This window comes from Octopus bimaculoides, chromosome 9 (genome assembly GCF_046866305.1).
Source record: "Octopus bimaculoides isolate indiv1 chromosome 9, ASM4686630v1, whole genome shotgun sequence".
In the NCBI taxonomy this organism is placed as follows: domain Eukaryota; kingdom Metazoa; phylum Mollusca; class Cephalopoda; order Octopoda; family Octopodidae; genus Octopus; species Octopus bimaculoides.
The window spans coordinates 54,211,872-54,234,902 of record NC_142936.1 but is presented as its reverse complement, the minus strand read 5'-3'; the positions used below and the strand labels follow the sequence as shown (position 1 = coordinate 54,234,902).

General features: G+C 44.2%; 2 protein-coding genes across 2 annotated transcripts; both read right to left on the bottom strand.

Annotated features, from left to right (window-relative positions):
• Positions 1 to 9,856: 9,856 nt before the first annotated feature.
• Positions 9,857 to 12,294, bottom strand: LOC149134157 (uncharacterized). Its single transcript, XM_089358194.1, is given in 1 exon segment — positions 9,857 to 12,294. A coding segment is annotated over 1 exon segment (1,767 nt). The 5' UTR covers positions 11,624 to 12,294.
• An 8,845-nt stretch (positions 12,295 to 21,139) lies between these two features.
• On the bottom strand, positions 21,140 to 22,724 carry LOC149134156 (uncharacterized). The gene has a single exon (XM_089356912.1). The coding sequence runs from the start codon at positions 22,586 to 22,588 to the stop codon at positions 21,236 to 21,238; it is 1,353 nt and encodes a 450-aa protein (XP_089213038.1). The 5' UTR covers positions 22,589 to 22,724; the 3' UTR covers positions 21,140 to 21,235.
• Between the last annotated feature and the right edge of the window lie 307 nt (positions 22,725 to 23,031).

Here is a 23,031-nt window from a genome sequence, read left to right as displayed (position 1 = left end):
GTCGGCAATGACACCCCGGTGTCACGCCACTTCCGTTCTGCCGGCCACTCCTTGCGGCAACACCTGTCTGTGTTTGGATTGTCCATGCACAGGGGCCATCCGGACTCCCGTTTGCGCCGTGAACAGGGATTAATCTTCTATCTTCGCTCCTTTGCGCCACATGGGCTCAACTCCCCTCCACTCTTCATCTAACCCCCTCCTCCTGTCTCTCTCCCCCACCCTCCCTCCTACCACCCATCTCTCCCCTCCCCCACCTCCTGCTCCGACTCCTACTTCTTTGTACGTCTCTTCACCTCTCTTCATACTTCTCTCCACTCCCACTTCTCTTCACCCCTACTCTTTCTCTCCTCTCTCTTACTCTCTCGCACTCTCTTCTCTCGTACTCCCCCCTCTCTCACTCTTACTCTCTACACTCTTACTCTCCTACTCTTTTACTCCTCTTTCTCTCCTCTCTCTTACTCTCTCTCACTCTCTTCTCTCGTACTCCCCCCTCCCCCCTCTCCCGTACTCCCCCCTCTCTCACTCTTACTCTCTACACTCTTACTCTCCTACTCTCTACACTCTTACTCTCTCACCCTTACTCTCTCACTCTCTTCCCCTCTCTCTCACTCTCTTTCTCTTCCTTTCTTCTTCCCCCCATACCCCTCTTCCCTCTCTCTCACTCTCTTTCTCTTCCTCTCTTTCTCCCCCCATACCCACCTTCCCCTCTTTCTCCCCCCATACCCACCTTCCCCCTCTCTTATACCCACCCTCTCTCCTCTCTTCCTCTCCCCTCCCATACCCATCTTCCCCCTCTCTTACATCGACCTTCCCCTTCTCCCTCCTCTTCAACACCCCCTCATAAGCTCATCCCACCACACCCCAACACACTCCTACTCTACCTTCCCACTCCACCCCATCCAATTCCTTACACCCACCACCACCCACATACCCCACCCTATCCACATACCCCTACCTCTACCCCACACTCCACCCATGCCTTCCCCACCTCCCAACACCCTCACATCACACCACACCAATACCCTCGCATCACACCACGCACACACTACAACTGACCAACTACTTTCTCCCTTTCTCCCTTCCCCCATTTTCACACTACATACGTCAAGATCACCAGCAGTCTACCTCCCACACACAGCCCCTCGTTCCCGATCACCGTTCGTTATCTCCCCCTTTCTTAGCTCTCCTGAAATAAGAATTTCTAACTTCCGGTCAGTCATTGTTATGATCGGCCATTATTATGATTGACCGTTGACTGAACACTATTCAATTTTTTTTCTCCGTGTTTTTCTCCTTGTCTCCGTATTCTTTCTGTTGAAGAGCGTAGCTCGAAACGTCAAAGACTTTCCGTATTCCCGAGCGTCATACTAATATATACTTTTGTTATTTACACCACCTGTCCTCGTCTGTTGTTATTTTTTGTATATTCTCCCATATATATATATATATACACACACATGTAGAAACGAACTCACAAACACACACATGCAAATGAACCCACACATAACTCCCACGCACAAACACACACCCAAGTATACATGCATGGACTTACACACTACGCACATATATGCACACTCACACACACACAAAATAACCCATGTGTGATCCACAGGAAACCGCACACATATACACACACATGTACACACATATATATACACATACACACACGCACACAAATACAGGCACATGCGCATACTCAAAACCTGCCTGCCCACTTTCTACTAACCACCGTCCACAAACCACTCCCAAATTTTTCCTGCTACTAATTCCTTCCACAATGTTAAGCGACACACACACACACTAACAGATAAACTGCCAAACCACACACATACGCACATACACGTTCTGTTATTCACACACACACACACACACACACACACACACACACACACACACACACACACACACACACACCTCCCCCTCTTACACTCTCCTGTCTTAGAAAGAACCTCTTCCTTTCGGTCATTCCACAATGTAACCTCGTGGATATCGTTGGTGATTTTTTTCTTCCTCCGTCTTCCCTTCTTTGGACTTTCCTATGTTTCCGACGAAGAGCTCCGCTCGAAACGTCAGATTCTCTTTCTTTCCTTTCCCGAACGTCCAGTAACACAATCTGAATCACGTCCTTGCGTTGTTGTTTTTTTGTTTTTTTCCTTTTTTTGAACTTATATAACGCACGCTCACACGGATCCTGGCCTTTCAACTGAACTTGGAGTACCCAATTGCTGGAATTTTTGTACCTCGGATTACTGTTCCTGTTGGATCACGCCTTTCCTGCACCTTGATTGGGTATCAGTATAATTTGTCCGTGACTCTTCCTCCCTCTGCCCTCCACCCTTCACCCAACCTATTCTCCGCTTCCTTCTTAATCTCAATCACCAACTGCACAATTTCCGCACACACAAAAGATAAAAAAAAACTCCACTGCCTCCTCAACCCCCACCCTCCCGCACCCCTAACACCCTCCCCTTCTGTTCCCCCTCCCAAGTCCAAACCCCCTCCACTGCACACTCCACACACTCACATGCCTCCCACCCGGACATTCCAACCCCCATGCCATCCCCTCCCAACACCTCCAACCCCCCCATCCCAACCCTTCCTACCCCCCACCTCTACATCTCTTCCCGATCCTACTCACCCTACCACCCTGCTTCCTCGCACTGTTGTGACTATACCACCCAATCTCCCCCTGTCCGCTGCCGAGCATTCACTCCTCAGTAGGGGTCTCTGCTTCACTTCTCTCATGCCCCACTGTGACGAATTTAGGACTCGCACCGATGTCAGCCAGTTCCTGTGCCGCATCAAACTGTGTGTGTTTTTCCACATGTCCACACAGTGTCCCGACAATTGAGATTACTTCTCAGACCTGGGTCGCCGTCCATCCAACTGGACGCCGCCTCCAGGCCAATTCAGTAGCCTAGACTTGTTCGTGGACGACTGTAAGGCGTTGGTCGAGTGATTTGATTTTAAAAAAAGATCCCTCCGGGCCAACCTCGCTCGTGCCGAATCGGTTGCCCTCCGCAACCTCCGCGACGACATCGTCATCAAGCCGGCGGACAAAGGTGGAGCAGTGGTGGTGTGGAATGCAGACCTTTACAGAGAGGAAGCGCTCGGCCAGCTTCATAATCCCCTCTTGTACTGCCTCCTCCTCTCCAACCCCACCCCCTCCTACCAACGGCATGTGTCCTCCACCATCCATGACCTCATCTCCTCTGCTCTTCCCTCCACTGCCACCAACCTCATCGTCCGCACACCCCGCACCTCCACCATCTATTTCCTTCCCAAAATCCACAAACCTAACAACTCTGGCCGCCCTATTGTCTCTGCTTGTAATTGCCCCACCGAACTCATTTCCAAATACCTCGACCATATCCCGTCCCCTTTAGTTGCTGCCCTCCTATCCCACATACACGACACTAACCACACCCTTCACCTCTTCAATCCGTTTTCTTTCCCTCCCGGCCCCTCACACCTCCTCTTCACCTTGGACATCAAATCCCACAACGATGGTCTCTCAGCCCTCCAATACTAACTCGACCGCCGCCCTGACCCCACACCTTGCACCCCCACCCTGCTTCATCTGGCAGAACTTGTCCTCACCCTCAACTGCTTCACGTTCGCCGGAGAGAACTACCAACCGAATCTGGTGTCACAATGGGAACGAGAATGGGCCCCAGTTATGCCAACCTATTTGTTGGTTACATTGAGGCCTCCCAATTCTCTGATCCGACCCCAGAACTATACGGTCGCTACCTAGATGACTATATAGGAGCCACCTCCCTCTCCCACGAACAGCTCTGCCTTTTCATCTCCTTCCTCTCCAACTTCCACCCTGCTCTTGAATTTACTTCTACCATCTCTGACACCTCTGTTAACTTCCTCGACATCTCTCTTTCCATCAACCTCCCCTCCAACTCTCACTGCCTCCGCCTTCTTCAAACCCAGTGACTCCCACCTCTACCTCAACTTCTCCCATCCTTTCCACACCAAACGGGCCATCCCCTACTCCCAGTTCCTCTGCCTCCGACGCTTGTGCAGCCTGGACCAGGATTTCGAGTCCCAGTACCTTGCCCGTCTGTTCATTCATCGAGGATACCCCTTCCACCTTGTCCAATCCGCCTCGCCCGCGCTCGTCGAATCGACCGCACCACCGCACTCTCTCCTCCGCCACACCAATCCCCTAACTGCACCCCTTCCAACTCTGTTTCCACCCTGTCACCCTACCCCTTTGTTGGAGGATCCTATGGGCCTTCCGTGACCTCCAGCTCAATTCCACCACCCACCCCATTTTCCCTAACCCACCCTGCCCTTTAAATGCGCCCATAACCTATGCGATCTACTGGTCCATAGTACCTTCTCCTCTCCCCCTACCCCCACCAGGCTCCTTCCCTTGCTCCAGATCCCACTGTCACACCTGCCCCTTCATCACCAACGCTATCTCTGTCACAGGGTCTAACCAACACACTCTTCACATTCCACACAGTTTCTCCTGCACCTCCTCCAACCTAATTTACTGCATCAGATGCGACCTATGTAACAAACTATACGTGGGTCAGACAGGCCACCTGCTGGCTGACCGTTTCACCGAACACCTAAAGGATGTTCGGCGAGGTTTGGACTTCCCCGTCTCTCGTCATTTCCACTTGGCCAACCACTCCCCCTCTAACATCTCTGTTTTTGGCCTCGCTCTGCACCACGGATCTACTCCCTCGCAACTCCACCTGGAACAGCGCTATATTTTTAACCTAAGAACATCTTTCCCCTTCGGACTCAACACAGCCCCCTCCTCCTTATGACTGTCTCCTCTAAGGCGAAGCAGCACTTTTCTTCATTTTTTTCGCTTTTTAGTCACTTTTTTTCATTTTTTTATTTTCCTTTTTTTTTATATTAATCCCTCTTACGCCTTATCCACTTTACCTTATTTCAATTATTCACTATTTTATTTCAATTATTACAATTTATTTCATCTCTTCCTACACGTACACATACCCACACACACAAAAAATACACACACCTGTACACACACATGAACGCACACATACCCCCACACACACAACACACGTATGCACTTACACGCTCAGATCCGTCCACACACACAAACGCACATACACACACACACACACATGCAAACACACATGCATACATATACATACACACACACCAATGTACATATAATCCATATATACCCCCATTCACACATACCTCCCACACACCTGACAACCCATGCATACCCCCATATATACATATTTATTTATATATATCTATTTATATATATATATATATATATATATATATATATATAATATGAGCCGGATATACCCGACAACATTACCCTTCAACAAAAGAGTCTGCATCCCTAAACATACTCATGACCACATGGAAGCACAATTCACTATAGCTAGGACAAGACTTAGGCAGATTTTAGAATTATACACTAAGAGACAGAGACAGAATAAGACAGAGGCCCAACAACTTGGGAATATACCCGCATGTGACCTACACAAGCTCATGCAGCGCACGAGGAACGGAGAAATGATATGCCTTCCCACAGATAAGTCCGGCAAGATGTCAATAGACAGCTTGCCGAATTATATCCAGGCAATGCAACCTCACATCGCCAATATGAAAGTAACAACTTTACAGGCGCATGAGGAGAAAGAAAAGGTCCTCAACGTTCACATGATGATGTCGACAATTGTTCTTGGACCCCAGAAACGCACAGCCAACAATTTCCAAGCCTGGAACAACGATATCCCGACGTTGTATGGGCTTCGTAAGGACCACAAAGTAACTACTGATCCTGTAGTGGGACCACCAACAAGACTAGTCTGTGGAGCGGATGTCGCTAGCAACTACAGGATTTCCTACTTCCTCTCAATGATCATACACCCCATAATCCAGATGTCACCTGATGTTTGTGACAGCACGGAAAATCTCCTCAGCAGGATCAACGACTGTAACAACACCTGCGACCTGACAGTGTGTATAGTGGGTAGCATGGATGTGGTATCACTATACCCATCTACCGATGTGGATTTTGCGGTGGAAAAGTGTGTGGAGATGATCAACGAGAGTGAAGTGGAGTTCCGCAATGTCAACACAAGAAGAACTGGGCCTCCTACTTAGATTGACATATCACTATGTATATCTAGATAAACACGACCTTAGAGATTTCTGCCCTAGTAGACGTTTAAGAGGTAGACTACCCACAATTACCTCTATGGCTAGGAAGACCCCTATAGAGAGATGGAGTGGATGGACCAGAGCCATACGGACCCCCGCTAATATTCATCAGGTAAAGAAAATGATCGCACATGCACTAGGAGCTAGTATAAAGGTTACCCTAAAAGGCCACACATTTAAGTTTAACAACAAATTATATGCCCAGGATGAGGGGGCAGCCATCGGTGTTAGTATCGCCGGTGATGTGGCCAATCTCTTCATGGTATGGTGGGACAGAAGGCTTAAGGAACGCCTGACACAGAACTCCATACTCGTGAATGTGTACTCTCGATGTCGATGATATCAACTTAGTGGTAAAGACACTCCCACAAGAGAGTACCCCTGAAATAGAAATAGAAACTAAGACTATGGAGAGCATCCAGCAAATAGCTTACTCCATGCACCAGAGTATTAAGGTTACGATAGACTACCCTACTAAACACCCTAACCATAGATTACCTGTATTAGATACTGAACTCTGCCTAGAAACTAAGAACAATAAAACCAGAATCCTTCATTCACACTATACAAAACCTATGGCCTCCAAATACCTGATCCACCGGAACTCGGCTATTGCGGACAATGCCAAATTCAACATATTGATGGCAGACCTCGTCAGAGTAATGCGAAATGTCTCCTGCATGTGCGACCCTACAGAATTAAAGAGACATATACAACATTTCGTCCACTGCATGCAGTTCTCAGGTTACAGCCATAAAGAAAGGATCAGGGTATACAAAGGAGCTATGAAGGAGTTTGAAACAATCAAACGCAACGATAGGAATGGGATTTGCCCACTCTATAGGAGCAAATCATGGAACACCATAGAAAGGATTAAGAAGAAAATAGGGAAGGCCAACTCATGGTATGATAGCCACAAATACCAGAGCATCATGTTCGTCGACACCACCCCTAGAGGCGAACTGGCGTACCACTTTAGAAAGGCCCTAGACAAACTTAAGCTAAGAATTAAGGTTGTTGAAAGGCCAGGTAACCCTATCAAATCCCTTATCAGTAGAACATACCCTTTTAGTAGAACCCCCTACACTGATAGGAACTGTACTGTATGTAGATTTAGCCCACAAACAAACTGTAAAACCAGAAATGTGGTCTATAGTATAAGATGTACAGAGGGACGATGCAGTAACAAGACAACGATGTATGTAGGTGAAACAGCACAGAGCATAAGGGAGCGGGCAAATAAACATTGGAGTGAACTTAAGGAAGGGAAGAGCTCATCAATTCTGTACCAGCACGCTGAGCAAGAACACGGAGGCTCACTCAACAACATAGAAATTAAAATCTTATCCACACATAGCAGAGACGCAGCACTTAGACAAATTACAGAAGCTACACACATAATCGAAGATAAACCTAGCCTGAATAGGAAACTGGAATGGAACACTAACACACACCCCTAACAAACCACAACATATGACAATAAATTCCCCATAAAGCAATAACAATATGACCAAAATATAATACAATACAATACATAGATAAACAAATGGAATTAAATACTACATACGTTAACAAAATTAAATTAAATTCCAAATAAAAAAGTAGGTATAAACACATGAACAAATAAATAAATAAAAACAAAAATAAACGAACATGTATTAACAGGATATAGATAATACAGGCACTCCCCATACACACACATGCACTTACAAAACATAGACACACATTGAGGGATGCGCATGCGTAGACATGCAATAGGAATACAAAATACAAAATGGCTGATAGTTAGCAAGGTGGGACACACACAAGAATGAAGAAAGCAAAGGACCACTGATGAGGTCACAGGGGCAGAACATTGGCAAATCTTTTCTTATCTGCTTCCCCTCTGGCTAAATAAACCTGTCGCCTAGCCTCCCTTCTGGCACATTGGTACAATTCCCTGCTACCACCATTCTTCCAGTCCTTCCAAGCCTGTTTCTTTTGTCTAATAGCCCTGTCTACCTCCTTGTTCCACCACCACGTTACTCTGGGTCGGGAGGGGACCTTACACCACCCACAAATCTGGTCGGTGGCTTTCAACAGGTTGTCCCGCAGAAATCTCCAATTGTCTTCAGCGAGGAGATAGGGTTCTTAATCGTAGATTTTAAATATTTGAGAGACAACAATGCATGAATCGTAATTTTTAAAAGAGCAATGAAATCTAGGTGAATAGAATATATACGTAGCATGAATTTAGGAAGCTTAGAAAATGAATAAGTATGAATTTAAGACAAAAACTGAATTCAATTGAATTTCATGGAGAGAAACAAGATAAATAATAGAGGGCAGACTAAAGCTGTGTAAAATCAAATTAGTGTTTTAATCAATTACAAGAAAAAAAAACAAACAAAAAAAACACATATATACATATATATATATATATATACACACATATATACAAATATATATATATATATATGTATATGTATACATATATATACATATATATATATATATACATATATATATACATATACATATATATATGTGTATACATGTATATCTATATACATGTGTATATATATGTTTATGCATATGTATATATATGTATGCATATTTATGTGTATATGTCTATGTGTTTATATATATATATATATATATATGTATGTATGGTCTTGAGACCATTGCTTTTTATAGTCGCTCTCTCAAATATGCCTTCAAGTGCCTGAATAGCCACTCTGGCAAGCTACGCAAACGATACAAAAGTCTCGCACAAAATACAGATCTCCAGTGATGTTGCACACCTGCAGCAGGAATTGGACTGAGTTTACAGATGGGCTGAGGACAATAATATGCAGTTTAATGCTGAATAATTCCAAGCCCTGCGCTACCAACGTCCAAAACTGAATATGAAACTTAGAGTACACTGGTCCACAGGGAATTTCAATCCCAGAGCCTAAATCAGTGAGAGACCTGGGTATCGATATGAGTGATGATACCTCTTTCCAAGTGCACATTACCAGAATGGCAACAAAGTGCAGACGATTGGCTGGATGGATTCTGAGAACATTCAGAACCAGAGATAAGGAAACCATGATAATCCTCTGGAGGACATTCGTCCTCAGCCGCCTGGATTACTGCTCACAGATGTGGTCACCCACCAGTCAGAAATTAACAGCAGATCTTGAAGCAATCCAGAGGAGATTCACAAAGAAGATTGTCTCTTTGCAACTGCTCAGCTACTGGGAAAGGCTTTTTTTGTATCTCCTCTAAAATTACTCAAGAAGCTGGACATTGAGATCTTAAGTAGGAATAAAACCTACTTAGAAGGAAGGAGTGAATATGGTCCAGTTATAATAATAATAATACATAATATAAGTTCATAAACATAGTTTATTAATTCATATAAGAATATAAAATAGCAATAGTAGCAACAGAAGGAGGAGGGTGGGTGTAAGTTAGAGTTCGTGTTGCGCACACACACGACCTGTTCCAGCGACAGCGATAGTTTAAAAGTTTGAACGCGCACACGCGAATTCAAGGGAATTATTAAAAGTAAATATCAAGGAAAAAAATCAGTGTTCATATGTTCCCATATGCGTTGGAAGAAAATGTCTCTTGTGTATTTTAAAATTCTCTGACCGTTGAGTGCAGTGATTTCTCTTTGTCTTATAAATGTGAATGTATTTTGTAGTCATATGTCTTCGTCTATCATCGGTAATGGACTCCAGTCTTCAGTTATTGGTTGTTGGTCGTCTTCGTCTGCTGCTCCTCTGCCGAAGTTACAGGACGACGGAGTTATACGTCCATGGTAAATGCATGCTTGTGCTTGTTGGTCTGGATCGTATTGGCATTGTCTTTTTGCTGGTTCATAATTTGGTGATGTTTCGATGGCTTCAATCAGTTTTCTTTTAATTGCACTGAATTTCTTTTTTCTCTCTGGTGAAAAGTGGTCTGTCGTTTGCATTTGGTATTTCGTTGATGCTTTTGGTTTTACTGTCTGTATGTACAGCTTACTGTAGCTGTTTTCTACAAACTTGTCAATATATGGCTTCCATATTGTGAGCCACATAAGCGGGTTCAGTTCTACTTTCCCCCAGTCTTTTAGGTTGTCCATAGCTTTGTTTGTGTTGTAAATGCAAAGTCTGTTTTTGATCGCATCTTCTTCTTGTATTACAACTCGCCAGGGGTCTTGATTTGATGTAGACAGTGAAGGTGTTCTTTTTAGAATGCGCTCCGGGTTGTGCTTTACATTAACGTATGTATCTGTACCCTCGAGGATGCATTTTGCTTCCTCTACGTTATTGGTTGTAAACCACATTTCGTCAGTATAAATGATTGTTTTGTCGACGCAGGACCCAAATGTAAAGTTGTCCGATGCCTGACATCGCATTCGTCAACAGTTGATCAATCCGTTTCTTATCGAACGTAGTATATAGCTCTTACCAGAATTGGAAACTCCGGTTATGTGCAGCCCGTTAACTTTCGGGTTTATCTTATGACAAACCTCGAATGTGTGTTTGGAGAAATTATCAGCGTCAATATTGTGGTGTGTTAGCCATTCTTCGTAAATGTCTAACGATGTTTGGATATTATGGTAATTGTTTGCATTTGATTGAAAATAGTCTTTTTTTTGCCTAATCTGTTCCCAGATCGGCATAGAAAGTGCTTCTATGTTGGTATCAGTTGCGGCGGATTGTATTAATGTTGAAATATTAGGTGTGTTTCTGTAGATGTTGTCCCATTGTTGTTTGTATTTTTGTTTTTGTGTTCCTTTGCAGAACTTAATGATGTCGCCGAGGTCTGTGCTGCAGCATTTTTGCATGATTTTCTTAATAAAATCATATTTAGATCCTCTTACAGTCTTGTTGTTAATGAGTTGCTTGTCTTCGTCTGATTCCTGTGAGTAATTTGTTGTTGTATTCAATGATTTGCATGTGAGCTTTTCATACATCATCTTTTGTCCGAGTGTTTTGATGTTGTCAGCAGATACTACCCATCTGATGGAGCTGTCTTTGTTTAGGTAGTTTGCGAATCCATACGGTGTGAATAGCTTCATAGCTGCCATGATGTACGGTTTTTCGAGGTCGTTTTTTAACAAATTTTTAAGTTGTGAAAAGCTATGTAGGGTAGTCGGATGGTCTTTATGCCATGATATTACGTGAAAGTGTGGTCTGTCGTAGCAATGTTTTATCGCCGAAATGGAACGCTTGTGATATATCGTTATGTTGGGATGTTTCGATAGAATGATCATGAAATAATTCGTCTGCGGCGTGTAGTTGTGTGTGAAGGTGTCTACCGCTGCGCTGATGGTGATCGTCTCATCCCAAGTTATCTCGTTCTCATCTCTGAGTCTGTACACCCACGTGTATGGTTTCAACTCTTCCGACTTCACTGCTTGGTCGAATGTATTTTTGTCGTCGTTCTCGCTCATGTTGAAGTTGTTGACTGGTGTGTCCATGGCTGCTGACTGCTGGCTGTCGCTGTTGCCTGTGTGTATTTATAGTGTTTAGGGCCTGGGAAGTGATTAGCAAGTGACAGGCAAGCGCTGTCTACTTAATTGTTTACAAAGTGTCCTGAACAATTTTTAAGTGCCTTGTCTACGTTTAGTAGAGTTATGGGCCTGTAATTACTAATGCTATCCCCCTTGCTTGGGTCCTTCTGGATCAGCGTCACAACTCCCCGGCTTACAGAACTGGGAATTCTCCCATTCTGCTGCCAGTTTGCATAGACGCTTGACAGTACATCCCCAAGCAAGTCCGGCATGAAACGATAAAACTCGTAGGGCAGACCATCCAGTCCCGGAGACTTTTCCCCAGCGCACTCGGCCAGCACCCCTCTTACTTCCGCGGGAGTGATCGGGCCCTCACAGCATTCCGCCTCACGTGCCGAGAGTCGAGGCCCGCCAGCTAGGAAGTCCCTTAAGGGCTCCCCGCGCTCAAGCGGACCGCTCTCCCAGAACACCCGAGCGAAATGCAGGTGAAAGACCTTTTGCATCTCCTCCTGTCCATAGACCCTGCGTCCCTGCTCGTCAGTTAAAGACTCAATGCAGGACTTCTTGCTCTTCTGACTCTCCACACGACGAGCCTATCTGGCTATGTTGATACCTTCTCGTTTCCCAGCGCGTAACTTAGCTCTGACTCGGCACCCTTCGTGTTTGGCATTGAGGTGACAGTACAAGACCGTTCTCGCCACCATCACTTTGGATGCGGAGCCAGCTTCCATTGCCTCATCTAGACTCTTGACTAAGTCACCCTCTATTCTAGACCTATCTAAACTTAGCTGATTGCTAAATCTAATGGACTCAAGACGGATGGCTCTCTTGAGGGCGTGCCACCATCTATTATTAATGATGGTGCCACATAATGCCCTCTGCACTAACTCCTTAATCCGGGTACGGAAAGCTACACAAGTCAAAATAGACTTGTTCATTTTCCAATACCCGGGTTCCTGTCTATGGCACTTATCTATATGCACCTCACACGTCACAAGTTTATGATCCGAGTAAGGCACAATAAAAAAATGTGGACAGCTAAAGCTATGCTTATCTCTTTCCTTAACAAAAATTCTGTCTATGTACGATCTGAGTGAGCAGTCGTTATTACTCCACGTCCACTGTGGAACGCTCATCTCATCCTGTCGGTAGCGGTCCACTAGATTAAAACTTTCTAGTAGACCCTTGAGGCAAGGATTCCCTTTCCTATCGGTGGAGCCTACACTATCGACGCGCGCATCAAGAATAGTGTTGAAGTCCCCTAGCAAAACTATGGTTTTAGACGTCAATAAAAAGTACTCCAGGTTCCGAAAAAATTCCGACTGCCCCTGTCCGTTAGGAGCATAGGCAGCCACCAACCTGAAGGACTGCTTACTTTCATGTGTCACATCTAGGACGACCAGCCAACCTTCTGGGTCCAGAAAGACAGTACGTATCTGTAACTCCAAGTTTTTCTTGATAAGGACTACCACGCCTGCACCTCCCCTCCGGCTCGGAGAAATAAATTTCTCCTAACCATTGAGGAGGGGCGAGAACGCTTCAGGTCCGTTCATCTTGGACTCGGTGATCACAGCCACATCTATTTTATGTGAAATGAGGTCGTCCAGAAAACAAGCTTGTTTCCATTTCGACCTCATTCCACGCACATTTAAACTACCCAACTTAATCATCGGAAAAAATAAAGGTAAAAATAAGCACTTATGGTTGTGAGAGGGAGCATGGCACTTTTTGTTTGCCAACCTCCCCTACTCCTTCCGCTTCTACTGGGCCCTTTCTCGGAGTTGCCACCGGGCTCTGGGTTGGGGTGGCTGCCAGGCTGACAATTAATTTGCCTTCCTTGACGTCGTTGGAGACGTCTATTATTAATTTATTTGTGACATGGTCTTGAAAGAGTCTTTCTCTATAGTCCTCTTCGCCGACCTTCGCGTAGCGGTATTGATCGTCCTCCGTGCCGCTTTTGAAGAACTTTATGCGTGGGTGGGCCTTGGTGTATTTTACCACCTTCTCATTCTTCATATTTATAACTACTATCCTGTCTGTTTTTTTAAAACCTTTCAATGCAGGGTGAGGGGGGGGTCTTGAAATTCTGCCCTATGAGCGTTGTACCAGCGGGATAGGAGTGGGAAGTTTTTTTTTCCTCTGTCTGTCTGCTTGTTGATGATGCTGATTTTTTTTTGTGTGTTTGGGGAGGGGAGTCTGGTATGTGTTGCTTCTTCCTTTTGTTAGTAACTGTTTTAAATCCTGTTTGTGTTGGTTCGCTTTCCACCTCTGTAACCATTTTCTCAGTCGTCCTCACATTTTCTTGTTCTTGTTTTTTATTTCCTTCCGTCTTCTTACTTTCCACTGCAACAGTGACTGTTGTTTCTTTGCTTTCCTCGACCACTTTCGTAGGAGGGGTGTCACTCGCTTTAACAGTGTTTTGTTTTTTTGTGTAAGTCGAGCGAACGTGACCCTTCTGTTCACATTTAAAACATCTGGGTCGACGTCCCTCCACTGACACGCGAATGATATGCCCCTCCCCCACAGACACCCTGTCGGGCAAATTTTCGAAGGTATTGTTTTCCGCTTGGACTACAATCTCAAGCGACTGACCTCGCCAACCAGAATCGTGCTCAGAATCTCGATATTTTCCTCCACATCGAAAATTACGGCTGCTGCCGCCCACATTACGTCATATCCAAATGGTATATCCTCCACTGTCACACGTGCTGTTCGTTTTCCCATGTAAGTGGGCAGCAGCATAATTATTTCAGTTTTCAACGTTTCTGTAGACACTTCTTTCGCCACTTCAGCCGAGTCAAAGTGAACTTCAATAGTTGCACTTCTTACACCGCGGTTGACGTGGCAAATTTTTTAACAAAATGGTGCCAAACACAACTCTACAAGTTCGTTACGGGCCTCTGCAATTTTTTTTTCCTTTATATTATACACTTTGTAGACCACAATTTTCTCTTTTATTGCGTTGACTGTCTCGGGTGGTGGAATCAGTTTTGTTTCACCATCCACCTTTTGAATATATTTTCAAAATGCGTATAAACTTTCCTTAGACATTTTCATCTCGATGGAATTTCCTCCAACGGCCTGCGAGAAACTTTGTTTTTCCTTTGAAACACGTTCTCCCTCCATGGCAGCTAGCAATATGGTAGCCATACTTGTCACAAAGACAAGAAAAAAAACAAAAAAATTTACAGGCAACTTTTCGCCCCGTAAGGCGAAAATAGCTGTATACAAACAGTTAATAAAATACAGTTATAATACACGGAAGAAACAAACGGAATCGAACTCACACCGCAGCAGCAACAAAAATTTCGATTAAAAAATCAAAATATTCCCTCTAGCACAAGGAAAAAAGGACTAGCTGGTTGAAGAAGTCTGTCTAGCCCTGGCAAACATATATAATCAGAGTGAAATTTATTCACTGGTTACCAAAATATGAAATATCATATTTCTGAATCTCTCAGAGAGAGTTAAGCAGTAGAGATGCGATAAAGTTGTTGTATATTGTCAACTCAATGTGACAATCCCAATAAAGGAATATACTACTGCTGTTTAGCCCTAGGAAGCTGGACCGCTTCCTGTCGGCCTTGGCACAATTACTGTGTCCTTATGTTTGCGAGGTGGAGACAAACTCCCCCACCCAGCCCAGTCAGCATTCAGGGACATGTTTCTGAGTCTTTGCTCGTCATCAGCCTGAAGTAGCATGACTAATTCTCTTTATTACGATAATAAAAATATCTTACATAGATGGGACAATACAGGACACTACAAACATTTAAAAATTGTCATTTAGTGAGTCATTTTTCTTTTAGCTTTTTTAAGAAAATATACGTTAAAAATATATATTTAAAATTTCTAAAAAACTTGGAATATTTCCAATGATTTACACTTAATTCCAGGGTACACCAGTCTATACCTTTGTATTTTTATCAGGAAAGTTTAAGTAGGGCCACTCATTCCCAACTTCCTTCCTACTTCCTTCCATCTTTCCTCATATACTCTTCTAGACAGGTGTCTTCTCTCCAGCCCTATCTTGCTTTTCAGGTGGTACCTGAAATAGTATAGCATTCCAGGGCCGTAGACGAAGGTTCCTGTCTTCATACCTTGCATTCGAGTTCTCCATGCACACTCTTTCATAACTGTGACTGTACATAGAGAACAAGCCTCACCTTCCTTAGGTAGTCCGGTGGGCGGTGCATTCTTAATCACAGACTCAGCCGATAGCTGTACTCTTCCTGGGTGCGACAGCACGTGTTCGACGTAAATTGTCATCTCCGAAAGATGGGTGCACTGAACAAAAGCGTGCAGGATAGTTTCCTTCTCCTGCCCGCATCTTGGACATTCGGGTGGCACTGATATCCCGTGCCTGGACAATTTCTCGTGGACACGTAAAGCATTCCTGAAACACTGCCAATTCAGGGATCTTTGGTAATTATCCAAATACCCCGCCCTGAAAGTGTTCCGAAACAGGTTGGATAGCTGGTTCTCATCGAGCCCCAGTGTCTCTCCTAGCACGTCGTCAGTTTTAAACTCTACCAACCCTTTGTAAAATGCAGAGGTGGTATTCCCGCTGCCGGCCTTACCCGCCTTGTGGATTAGCACGAGTGCCTGCCGGCATTCCTTTTGCCATTCAGTTGATTTCTGTCTTTTAATTAAACCGGGTTTAAATCCCTCCAGAGAGGCTGGTCGTGGAAAGAATTCCTCGGCAAGCGAATTCCACACCTGACCACCATCCAGGTAAGACCAGAGATGCCTTAGTCTCAGTGCATATTTGCACATCAACAACCATGGCATCCCTAGGCCACCCTTTAATGGTTCCTGACAGCACACAGAGCGCCTCACATGTGGCTTTCTCCTCCACAAAAAGCGGAAGAGAATCCGAACCAACTTGTTTAGCCACAAATCGGGGCAGGGGACGACGGTGAGGCGGTAGGTGATAACTGACGCAATAAACGTCTGCACCACTTCCGCCCTTCCAGACCAAGTCCGGGATAGCGCTTCTACCCTGTTCGTCACCTCGCTCCAATTTTTCTCCGTCTGGGAGTCTGGACCAAACCAAACTCTGAGCAACTTAACACGGCCATCCGTCCAGTGTCCCACAACACTGGACGTTATCGGCTTGCTGCTCCAGGTGCTGAGCCGCAAACCTACAGACTTGTCCATGTTAACTTTTGCCCCTGCCACCATCTCGTATCTTCTGATTGCCTCTGCTATGCGAGGTAGCTGAGTCATCTTGGATACGGTGATGGTGACGTCATCCGCATACGCCGAAACACCTTTACCACATCCGATTTCATTAGTGGTGCTTCCCAACTTCTCCAACTTCCGCAGCAATGGCTCGAGAGACGGAACATACAGAAGTGGAGACAGGGGGCACCCTTGACGAACTGAACGCCTGATCTCAAACGGCTCCGACAGGTAACCGTTCACCTGAACCGTGGCTTTGATGCCACCATAAATGGCCTTGATTCAACCGCGGAAATCCGGGCCTAGCCCAGCCGCCTCAAGGACTGCCGCCAGGTACTGATGGTCAACCCTATCAAAGGCCTTACTTTGGTCTAAATGGACCAATGCCCCACCTTTACTGGAAACTTTACCAACCCTGTCTAAGGTGTAGCGTAAGAGATGAAGATTGTCCTGGATCGACCGGCCAGGAACGGCACATGTTTGCGCCCTCCCAACAAGCTTATCCGCGACAGCCGTCAACCTGTTTGCTAGCACCTTGGCCAAAATCTTTGACTCTACATTTAGTAGAGTTATGGGCCTGAAATTACTAATATGGTCCCCCTTGCTCGGGTCTTTTCTGACCAGCGTTACCACTCCCCGACTCACAGAGCAGGGAATTCTCCCATTCAATTGCCAGTTCGTGTACACGCCAGCCAGCAAGTGTCCGAACAAGTCCGGCATACTACTATAAAACTCGTAGGGCAGACCATCCAGTCCCGGCGACCTGTCCCGCGCGCTCTCTGCCAGCACCTCTTTGACCTCCGCAGCTGTGATCAGCCCTTCACAACGCCCCGCCTCACTTGCTGAGAGTCGCGGTCCGTCAGCCAGGAAATCCCTTAAGGGCTCCCCATGGTCCAACGTCTCGTTTGTCCCAAACAGCCATGCGAAATGCTGATGAAAGGCTTTCTGCATCTCCTCCTGTCCTTTGATCCGGCGCCCCTGTTCGTCAATTAAAGACTGCACAGAAGCATTTCTGCCTCTCCGACTCTCCACATGACAGGCCCATCTGGCAACATTAATACCTTCTCTGCCTACCGCGCGTAACTTAGCCCTGACTCTACTACCTTTGTGTTTGGCTTGGAAGTGACGGAATAATACCGACCTCGCCGCCAACACTCTGGATGCAGAGCCTGATACTATGGCCTCCTCTAATTCCTTAGTTAGATGCCCTTCTACTCTTGCTCTCTCTAAACTTAGCTCTTTACTAAATCTAAGAGACTCTAAACGTATGGCTCTTTTGAGGCCGCACCACCATCTGTTATTAACAATGGCTCCGCATAATGCCCTCTGCACTAATTCCTTCACCCGAGCACGGAAGACTTTACTAGTCAAAATAGACTTGTTCATCTTCCAGTACCCGGGTCCCTGTCTATGACACTTAGCTAACTGTATCGTACATGTCACAAATTTGTGATCCGTGTAAGAAGTACAGTGAAATTGTGGACAACTAACTATATCCCTATCACTGTCTTTTATAATCACCCTAAGTAAGACCTCTGTGAACCGTCGTTATTAGACCACGTCCACTGTGGAACGAGCGGTTCATCCAGTCTATAGCGGTCTACTAGTTTATAGCTTGCTAGTAGCCTTTTTAGGCCAGGGCTTTCCCTTCTATTGATTGAGCCACCACTATCCACTTGCGCGTTGAGAATAGTGTTGAATTTTCCTGTTAAAACTAAAGTTTTCGACGTCGCTAGGAAATTTTCCAAGTCTCGAAAGAAAACCGTTTGTCTATTCTCTAGCGGAGTATAGACAGCTACCAACCTGAAAGACTGCTTACTCTCGTGTGTCACATCCAGAACGACCAGCCTACCTTCTGGATCTAGAAAGACTGCACTTACCTGTACATCCAAGCTTTTTTTGAACAGTACCACAACGTCCCCACTCCTTCCTTGACTCGGAGAAATAAATTTCTCGTAATCATTCAGAGGAGCAACGATCCCAGAGGCAGCCTGTTGCTGCGCCTGCTGCGCCCTCGTTGCTTGTAGATGCTTCAGCCATTTTCTTAAGATCGACAACGTACTGAGAATGAGTAACGCTATCACTATTCCCGCTGTTGCCTCTGAATTTTTGATCAAGTCCACAATAATGTTTAAGACTAATTGCTCCGGCTGCGAGGACTCCAAGTGGTCCGGTCTTGACAGCGTTGCCGATGTAAGTCATGTGTTTTTGCTATGGCATCTAATTCGTTTCTTGGGCCGTTCAGCTTGGACTCAGTCACAACGCATATATCTATCTTTCACGACCTGAGGTCGTCTAGGAGGTATGTCTGCCTCCATTTGGACCTCAGGCCACGTACATTTATACACCCTATCTTAACTTCCATGAAAAAATATTTACTTTACCTTTGCAGGAGGGGTTTCACGACTTCCACCGTCCCCTCCTCCGGTATCTTCTATGACTGGTGTAGCCGTTGGTTTTAAAATAATCTTTTCTTTTACTATATGCTGACTCACATCGAAAATATTGTCAGAATATCTCTGTTTAAATTGTTCGAAGTGTTCTGCACTTATCCTCGCCAACCATATGTGCGGCGGTTTACCTTCAATAGGTCCCATTACCGTATAGTTTTTTTGTTATTAATCCATGTAACACTTCATTTTTGATGGTGTACGACACAATTCTTTCTTGCGGGGGTTTAGGAGCGGGTTTCAATTTGAGAGTGGACGAGGGTATTATTTTTTGTGTGTTTTGCATTTTTTCTTTTTTTTCTTGTAGGGGGAGGGGAGTCTGGGCCAATAGGTTTTTTCCTTTTATTTTTAACAACTTTAAACTCCGCTTCTTCCTCACTTTTTCCTTTTTCTATTATGACTTCCGGCATTTTCGATTTACCTTGTTTGACATCTTTTTTAGGTTCTGTTTTCTCCGGTATTTCTTTCTCCCTTTGGGGAGGGACTTCTTTTTTTTTGGTTAGGTTTTTTTATTTTCACACATTTGGAACGCACGTGGCCCTTTTCACCACATTTAAAACATCTGGGCCTCCGTCCCTCCACCGACACCCTTGCACTGAGACCCTCCCCTATAAAAATCCTGTCTGGTCTGGTCTAGAGGGTATCGTTTGACGCTAGAACTACAAGCTCAAGCGCCTGCCCCTTCCAATTGAGTGCGTTCCTTCTTCTCATTGTAAGTACATCCACCTGATCCTCCACGTCGTAAATTAACGCTTGTACTAACCAGTTTACGTCATACCCGGATGGAATATCTTCTATTGTGATTTTCGCAGTTCTCCGGCCAAGGTATGTAGGTAAGAGCATTACCTCTTCAGTTTTCATCGTTTGTGTCGATACTTCTTTCGCTACTTCAGCCGATTCGAATTGGGCCTCTACTGTAGCATTTCGAGGCCCTCTACCAACATATTTTATTTTTTCCCACACAGGGGCAAGACACTTTTCTATTGCATCCATTTTCATCATCATGACGCGCCTTTCCTTGCAGTTGTATACTTTGTAAATAACGGTTCTTACCGCCAATTCTTGGATAGTTTCCTTTGGCGGTATTAACCTTGTTACATCGTCAGTTTTCTTTATCAGGTGTCTATATTTGTACCACTGTTCGGGTATCACTTCCATTACTTCAAATTGCCCGCCTACGGCGGATGAAAAGCTACTGACCTTTCTCGTTTCCTCGGTTACTTCGGGGTTTACTTGAAATACATGCATATTATCTATATATATAAAAATGAGAATGTCTGTCTGTCTGTCTGTCTGTGTGAATCCCTAAAACTCGAGAACTACGCAACCAATTTCATTCAAATTTTACACATGCCTTACTTAGGGTTCCAGTTGCGTTTTAGTCAAAAAAAATTTTAACTTCTTCCAGAGTTCGAGCCCACAGCAACATATCTCCTCCACTATTTAAGTATTACGTGTCAAAAGTGAAACAAAAACACTCATGTCAAATACTTTCACTTTAAAAATGAAACTATCCTGCTAACTGAAACAATCACATTTTGATACTGTAATGACAGATACTTTCAGAGAGAGAGAGAGGGAGAGGGAGAGAGAGAGAGAGAGAGAGAGAGAGAGAGATGTATACATATAGATGTATATGTACACGTTATTCCACTGAAACAATCACATTTCGATACTTTCAGAGAGAGAGAAAGAGATGTATATGTACACGTATATGCATAGATATAGATCTATATGCATACATGTATATGTATACACATGTGTAGATGTATATATATATAGATGTACATGTAATATGTACATATATATACATGCATACAGATATCTATACATATATACACCCATCACACACAAACACATGCACACAAACCCACACATTAGTCATTTGTTTTCTTATCCAAAACTACGTCAAAAGTACTGAACGGATCTTTATGAAATTTGGAAATTATATTCTATGTATAACGGCCATAACTCCCATGTATAATGTAGATGTTTTTGGTGGATTTTCAGAAACGAATGTTTTGTTGTATGTGTTTGTGACGTATTTTTTTATGAAATCTTTCCATATAGTTATCCACATCAGTGGGTTCAATTCCACTCTTCCCCATTCTTTAAGTTGGGGCATAGGCGCTCTTGTTTCGAACAAGTATAGCCTGTTTTTCAGGGCGTCCTCGTCTTGCATTACTACTCTCCATGGCGGTGTGTTACTTGTTGATATTGATGGTGTTCTTTTGAGAATACGTTCGTTTTGGTGCTTAATGTTAATATAAGTTTGAGTTCCTTCTAAAATGCACTTAGCTTCCTCAATGTTGTTGGTGGTGAACCACATCTCGTCGGTATAGATAAGAGTTTTGTCTATACATGATCCGAATGTGAAATTGTCACTGGCTTGACATCGCATTCTTCCGCAGTTCATTAAACCGTTGCGAATTGATCTAAGAATGTAGCTTTTTCCGGAGTTGCTGACGCCTGTGATGTGTAATCCGTTAACTTTTGGATTAATTTTATGGCAAATGTCAAACGTTTGTTGTCCGAATGATTGTGGGTCGATGTTATGGTGTTTTAACCATTCTTCGTATATGTTTAATGATGTCTGTATATCATGGTAATTGTTCATATTATTCATGAAAAGTGTTTTCTTGTCGTTAATTTGCTGCCATATGGGTGTGCTGAGAGTTTCGATATTTGTTTCAGTAGCTGCTGCTGATATTATCGTTTGAATGTTAGCCGTGTTCCTGTAAATGTTGGACCATGTTGTTCTGTGAGACAGTTTAGGGGAGTTATTACAGTAGTGTATTATATCTCCTAGGTCTGTGCTGTTACACTGCCTCATCATCTTTTTGATAAAGTTATATTTATCGCCTCTGACTGTTTTGGTTCTGTTAATAGATTCTGCTTCGGATATGTCGTCATCAGTATTATCGTAGTTTTTATCCGTTAGCTTTTGAAGTAAAGCTGTTTGTTGTTCTGAGTTTATGTTGTTAGCACATACTACCCATCTCAATGAATCGTCTTGTGTTAAATATTTGCAAAATCCATATGGTGTAAATACTTTCATGGCTGCCATGTCGTATGGTTTGGCGATGTTATTCCTCAATATATTTTTAAGCATTTGAAAGCTGTGTTGATTAGACGGATGTTCCTTATGAAAAGATATGACGTGAAAGTGTTTCTTGTCGTGACAGTGTTTAATTGTACTCATAGCCTCTTTATGGTAGACGACAATAGATGGATGTTTTGAAATAATATTCATAAAGTACTGTGCCTGTGGTGACTGCGTGTATTTGATGGTCTCCATGGCTTTTCGTATTGTGGGAGATTCATCCCATGTAAATTCATTGTCGTCATTCCACCTATATACCCAAGTATATGGTAGGAGGCTCGATTCTTTGATGAAGTTGTCGAACGATTGTTTGCTAGCGTACACGTCTGCCGATGTTGAAGGCTCCATCGCTGGCTGCATTGTGTCGTTGGTTGTCGAATTGTTTCTATTTATCGTGTTATTTCCCGCCCAGCGATTTATAATCACTGTCGCTTGTTTTAACGGTTCACAAAGTGTCCTGACAGATGTTTCAGAACTTTATTTCCGCTTGCGTCCTTATCTATAAATGTTGTTCTACCATGCCGTTTCCCTTTCGGCGGTATGTAATTCAAGTGCCTACCAGGGGGCGTGGCTAAAAACAGGTCGTAGTTGAAGTCTTTGTAGGTGGACTGTTGTGCTACTTGTGTGCATATTGTTGA

Coding starts and splice junctions, on each gene's coding strand:
- LOC149134156 (XM_089356912.1), bottom strand. CDS start 22,588: ATGGAGACCATCAAATACACGCAGTCACCACAGGCACAGTACTTTATG.